Below are 6693 nucleotides of genomic sequence, written 5' to 3'. Positions count from 1 at the left end.
TAGACCGCAAAGATTGGTTGATATATAAAACTGGTTGAGCACAAAAACTACCCAGCTCTGAAATTTTGTTCGTTCCGCACTCGACACCGGCGTTAAGGAAACAATGTTTCAAGAACTCCGACAAGATAATCGCAAGGATTCTGAATTCCTTCACTCCGGTGCGTTATCTACTGAGCTGAACTTGCCGCCTCAAAGCAATTGGTCCTTATATTTTTGGGCAAAATTAACAGAAATTGTTTCATTTTCTAGCGTTTCACCATGCCCGAACAATGATTAGGTTGGGGCGACCTAAAAGGGAATAAAAATAACAAGCCACTGGCCTGCACCACGTACGTACAACAGGCTTAACCCAATTAGAAAATAAAACAATAGGGCCGTGGGCAAGTGGTAATTTTACCTCCCGTAGGTGAAAAATAAAAAATAAAAGGGAAAAGCTACTCTAGTGAGCCACAGCCGGGGGAGCCGGCCCGGGGAGACTCCCCTGATCTGCCCTGGGAAGTAGCGGGAAGGATGTATAAGAGGATTGGTTGAAAGGTTATCAAGAATGGGTTAGGAAGTGTGGATGGGAACGAGGACAGCGAGGTTTTTGCTCTGATCAGTGCGAAGCGTCTACACCAAAGAGGAGGTATTCCTTATTAATGCGAAATCATTTCTAGGCTATGTCGGCGGGGTCGTGTCCGCAGCAGTTGTGACATAATGAGAAGAGGTAGCATCAAAAGAGGTGTTGTAATTAAAAGAGGATGATGTGAGGATGCTGCCCGAAAAGAAAAATAATGTGATAGGATGATCAGTTAATTAATTTGAGCCAAAAATGTCGAAAAACGTCGACCTAGCGCGGACGTCAATAAAGTGAGTAGATGGTAAAACAACCATGGATGGAAAAACAGCGGAAAATAGGCAGAGTGAAAATAAAGTTTTAAGTGAATTCAAATCTATTTGGTGAGTCATAATCAAGTGAAGAAAAAGTTTCAGTGACAGAGATTAATAAGTTAAATATTGATCAGCGAAAATGATTGAAGAACACATCACGAGCTAGTTGGTTTTTCATCACACGAAAACAGCGCTAACTACACAAAGGACGCAGAAAGGGGAGACGAGACACAGGCGCTGGACTAACAGCTGAAATTTTATTGCTCTGACACATCGGTAAATATACACAAGGCATCAAAAACAACAAGAAGGATAAGACATGAACCAGACAATCGCAGCACGAAACGAGCAGGGAATCATGAATCATGAGCTGTCGCAAGGAAACCAAATTGCTTATCCAGAAGGGCTATCGATGGGGTGCTGACACAGCGGTCTTTTAGGCTTGCGATTTTTTTGGCTTCAATTATCTCTCCCGTGATTTGGTCACTGCACCTGCTCAGCACGCTCGTGTCACTCCAGTGAGGAGTGCACTCCTTGTGTATATTTAAAAATGTCTTGTACCGATGCCTTGTGTTTATTTACCGATGTGTCAGAGCAATAAAATTTCAGATGTTAGTCAGCGCATATGTCTCTCTCCCCATTCTGCGTCGTTTGAGTAGTTTGTGCTGTTTTCGTAGGAAAATGTTTAAGGAAGGCGTAGAACGAAAAAAGACAGGGATGAGAGAGACACCAGACAGAGGTCCAGCGCTGGTCCTGTGTCTTGTGTCTCTCTCGTCCCTGTCTTTTTTGGCGCTACGCCTTCCGTAAATATGCTTTACCAACTGGCTCAGAACACCACTATGCTCGTGTGAAAATGATTGGATGGTTCTATAGGGTGGACGGGGATATAGTAAGTGGACAGGAAATAGACCAGACCGTCAAGTTTGAAAAACAAAAATGGTTGAGATAAACGAAGGTATGATCGCTGTAAATCAATCGATCTTTAATTAATGCATCTGGTAATTGCACTAATTCAGTAGTCATATTAGTTAGCTAACAAAAAGAGAATGATAAAAAGAGGCAAAGAGAGGCGACGAGGGCCGAGGAGGCGTCAATGCTTTCGCATCCTCTCACTGCAGGTCGGAACAGTGATCTCTAATTTTTCATATGCTGCTGCAGCACTTAAACGGTATAACACTTCAGTTCTTAAATTTGGACGAATACTTGAGAATTCTGACGCTGCCAGACTACGTGCACGTGCGCACCGCTTTAGAAAATTGTTTGTTAATCTACCCAGAGAAGTCATGCAGCAAGATTGGCTTTACACGAACAATGAATCATGCGGTTGGGGGCGTCTCGTGTTCCACGTTGCAAGCACTTTTTAGAGCGCAGCTCTTTGGCGTCCGTTCCTGGGTTTCGCGTCGTCGTCGGCCTCGTAACCAGCTCCGCCCCCCTTTCATCCCCCCAGCGCTATCGGCGTCAGCGGCATGAGTCAGTCGCTGCTATCTCTTCCCTCCTCCCTTTATCGTGTTGTGCGCTTGCTGCGCGCGCTTCTGCCCCCATCGTTTGCCGCTGGGTGTACACGCCGCCCACCTCCCCCCTCTTCCTGCGAGTCTCCGGTTGTCAAAGCGCCGGCTCGAACTTAATTCCTTTCTTCGCTCCTCTTCCAATGCAACCCCTGTGCGGTGGCAATCAGAGAGCCAGATCGGTGGCGGCGGATCTGTATATGTGCACCGCCCGAGCCGAAATTGCGAATACGTGTGAAAAATAAAAAAAATTCTGTGATAGCGCATACATGTGTTGCTCGATTTCTTTGCCTCAATCTATCGAAAAGGTGAAACAGCTTATTTGCTGCGCTCAAATTTCGCATTAGGAAGTAACGTAATCGTCGGTAATTTTTTCACTTACCTTCCCCTTTCCTTCATTGTCGTCAGCTTTGCAGTGCTTGCTTCTTTCTGGGTCCGGGCCGGCCGGACGCTATCTAGAGACGCCAGGGGTCGCGGTCAAGGATGCTGGCGGGAGAGAGCGCAGTTCCCTCTCCGTCCGGCCTGCCCATCAAAAAGGGCGCTCGCCGGAGGAATCGCTGCCCAGTCGCGTTCGTCCATCCTCGGTTCTTGGTCGAAGAAGCTCCGCGGCTCCACAACTGCCGCCGCAATGCCCGTCACCCTGTACAATCTGCCCGGAAGCCCGCCCTGCGGCTTTGTGCGCTCGCTCGCCAAGCACCTGGGCGTGGAGCTGACCGTGAAGGACCTGGACTTTGCCAAGAAGGAGCACCTCGCCGAGGATTACCTCAAGGTGCGTGGGTGTGGCGTGCTTTATTTTCAGCACTCTGGGTTCTTTTATGCCTTCGTAGAGAGCTAGATGTTAGGTACTATCCCAGTTTTAAGTTCGATGTACCCTTAGGTAGTGCCAGGGATGAACGCGGGTTTATTCGCTTTTTGGTCCGTAGCAAGTTTCAGCACTGCCGTGCTTTACAGCACATGCTGCGGTAATCGTGTTGTGGATTAGCAATGTGCCGTATCGTTCAGCTCTGATTTCGTCTAGCACGTCGCTTTTTTTGCTCGTGGTTAATCCTTGACACACGGGTGGATATTACACAATCCTGTCATCAGCATTCGCTTCCGGTATCTGTACTCCTGTTGGTTTCCCAGTCTCTTGCGTCCCCTATATAGCCACCTGTTCATATGCGACCCGCCTATCCATCTGTTTCGCATTTTGTCGTTTATTGTGCTTAATTTGCATGGCAGCCTGGCGGCAGCTCCTCTTCGTGCACTCGTCACATTCCATGCTTTTTCGCAAGCTATACATACATTCCGTTCCTGCTGTCTTTTTTTTTTTTCTTCACTTTCGTGTCTCCTCTGTTCTGCCATCTGGTCGCTACTAGCTCTTCTCCGGTTGAGTTGTTTCCTTTCCTGTTCTCCCGCTTGTATGGTCGGGATTCGTGTCGAAGCGTGCTCTGGCAACGCTGCTTCATTCTCTGCCAGTTACTTCGCCTTCCCCACCATTAGTGCACTCATACTGGCACTCGTACCCTTCTTCTGTACTTGTCTTCATTCCATAGGGTTCCTCTGTCCTCCCCACACATTCCAGTGCAGTCTTGCACCTATCGCTTGCTGTGCTGCTTGTTTACGCTTTCAGTCACTTTGCTCCGCCGCCATTCTTCACCTGTCCCTCTGTGCAATGCTTAACGGTTACGCCGCCATGTTCCTGCATTTTTTTTCTCTCCGCTTCACGCCTTGCCAGTTTTTCTCGTCTTTGCCATTTCGTATTCTCTGCATGCAGTTCCTCAGCAATATTTACTTGTCAGTCCGCTCCATCCTTCCGGAGTTTTCCGTCCCATGCTTGCACTTTCCCAGCATTTGTACTTGTTTCGTGTCTCCACCAGCCTTCCATTTTCCTGCCACCCACGGCCACTCCCTGCCGTCCTCTGCCTTTGTTTCTTGTCCCTCGCGCCGCGTCCTCCTGTATTGCGACCCACGGCGTCCGGTCCACAGCGCATTCTTAAGTGGCTTTTTGCGGACAGTTTCTTACAAGGCTGTCATGTAGGACCAACTTTTCGCAATCAGTGTACCAGCAGGACACTTTGGTTTCATTTGCTCTTATTGTCAATGGCAGATCTTCCGTCTCATTTAAAGATTACTACCCTTGTTGCGCCGCCAGCCTTGGCATTTATTTTCTCGCTTTTTCTTTTTCTCTGTTGACCGCTTTCATTTCGTTAATTTACAGCTGAACCCCTTCCACAAGGTGCCCACCCTTGACGACGATGGCTTTGTGGTCTACGAGAGGTATGGGTCAATTTCTCTCGCGGTTCGCTAATTTGCACTGCCCTTGCCGATCACTGCTGGAGAGCAGCGTTTCCGCATGCCCTCCATCTCTATGCTCCCTTGCGCACCTGTTAGTCGAGCTGAATGCTGGTTCCCTGTGGAAGTGTTTGTGCACCACCGGTCCAAAATACTCTGTACACATCACGTTCCATGCACGGGTAAGGGCAGACTCCGGCTCGTCTTGATCCCACCACTGCGTACCATGCATGGCACACTGCATCGCCAGACTTTCTAATTCTTCGCACAGCCAGATCTAGATGCAAATTTCGCCCCTCCGGCTCTGTTCTAGACTTCCTCACACGTTGCTCCTTCAAATCTCTGGTCGTCACTCCGGTCTTTCCTCTCCCGTGCGCGGTATTTCACAAGCTGCTTCTAAAGGCATAGTGCGCCCTCTGGTCTGCTCTAGCTTCAGCCATGTCCTCTTTTCCTTATGCTCCAGCAACGCCATCGCCTACTACCTCCTCCGCAAGTACGCACCCGAGTCTGACCTCTACCCGGCTTGCTACAAGGAGCGCGCTCGCATCGACCAGATCCTCGCCGCTGTGGCCAGCACGATCCAGCCCCAGCAGCTCCTATTCTTCGTGAGTATCTCAGCCGATTTCTATCGCTTCTATTCATGCTCCTCTGTCGCCTGAATCCCACTCGCGAGTTTTCTTTGCACCAGCTACTACTTGGGTCGGTGCCTCCTTATTTTACCGTCTGCATTTGCACTGTCCTCAGGAGTGCTACACGCTCGTCATTTTTTTTTCACTTCCCTTCCTGGCGTATCCGTCTCGGACACTAGCAGCGACAGCAGCAGCACCGCATTTCAACACTTCCGCACTTTCTTAGTCACCACTCGTCACTGCTCGCATAAGGGCTCCTTGATTCTTGCGTTGCTGCATCAGCCGAACTTCTTCTCAACGCTTCTTTCTTTTTCATACTTCCTGCAGCGTCCCCGCTTTTGGGAGAACACCAAGCCAACTGAGGAGGAGGTTAGCACCTTCGAGCACAATGTCCTCAAGGGCTTCGAGCACCTCATCGGTGCCGGCAAGTTCGCCCTCGGTGACCAGCTCACCCTCGCTGACCTCTGCCTTATCTCCAACCTGACCATCGCTCTTGAGGTAAGCAATTTGTCCCCCCTCCCCGCCACATTGGTAATTAAAATGAGTTTGCCTCCTTCTGATGCCGCATGTTGGCTATCACCTCTTTCCTATATCTAATGTAGCGTACACAGGAATTCCTGACTGCCACTCCCGCTTCTCTCAGGTTCTCTTAATATAATCTTAGATCGTGCCCTGCCTCAAATGTCGGGTTCAAGCGTTTCTTTCCACTTACGTTTCGCCACTTACGCGTGTTGAACTGTTGAACATCACTGCATCGCCATCCCATGCTACACCCTCAATGGAAGCCGTTCGTTCCTTGTTCTCACGTCCTCACACTCTTTTTCAGAACTGCTCCGTTGACACTGCCAAATTCCCCAAGCTGGCCAGCTACTACGAGCGCGTTAAGCCCGAGCTCGCCTACTTCGAGGAGATCTACAGGCCAGCCATCACCCACCTTCAGCAGCGCTGGGCTGAGCTGAAGTGAAGCTGGCAACGAATGCCTTAGCTGACAAACTCTTGCAAGCCAAAAATATATAATAAACTACCCTTTTATCCTTTTACCACTTACCTCGTCTCTTCGCTGTTCACCCGAAAGCGGTTTTTTTGATCTCATCACGGCGAATGCGACTCTCCTGCCAGTATCTATTACCCGTAGACTTGCCTGTATGATGCCGCGGTCTCTCGGACACCGATTCATACACCGGTTGTCGCTTCGTTTCCCTCCTTCTGCCACCGAACGCTTGGAACACGAACCGAACCGGCTGAGATAATGATGTTCAATTCCCACAAAGCGCTAGAGACTTTCAATCATTGCAGTATCATGGTCGCATAATTAAGACTGTCGCGCATTTTATACCACAAACCTCGGCTGCAGATTGTAAGGTATTGCAGCTTTCACTTTTCGGCAGTCTCGAACTGCTGGCGAAAACGAGAAA

At 49.2% G+C, this 6693-nt stretch overlaps 1 protein-coding gene across 1 annotated transcript; it reads left to right on the top strand.

Annotated features, from left to right (window-relative positions):
• Nucleotides 1-2950: 2950 nt before the first annotated feature.
• Nucleotides 2951-6246, top strand: LOC149362286 (glutathione S-transferase 4-like). The gene is made up of 5 exons (XM_089569687.1): nucleotides 2951-3144; nucleotides 4576-4634; nucleotides 5113-5254; nucleotides 5606-5776; nucleotides 6105-6246. The coding sequence occupies exons 1-5, from the start codon at nucleotides 3004-3006 to the stop codon at nucleotides 6240-6242; spliced, it is 651 nt and encodes a 216-aa protein (XP_089425813.1). The 5' UTR covers nucleotides 2951-3003; the 3' UTR covers nucleotides 6243-6246.
• The last annotated feature ends 447 nt before the right edge of the window (nucleotides 6247-6693 follow it).

Source organism: Amblyomma mixtum, chromosome 2 (genome assembly GCF_055824585.1).
Source record: "Amblyomma mixtum isolate Tamu chromosome 2, ASM5582458v1, whole genome shotgun sequence".
Classification (NCBI taxonomy): domain Eukaryota; kingdom Metazoa; phylum Arthropoda; class Arachnida; order Ixodida; family Ixodidae; genus Amblyomma; species Amblyomma mixtum.
Note: the sequence above shows the minus strand (reverse complement) of the source record. Positions and strands in the feature narration are given on the sequence as shown.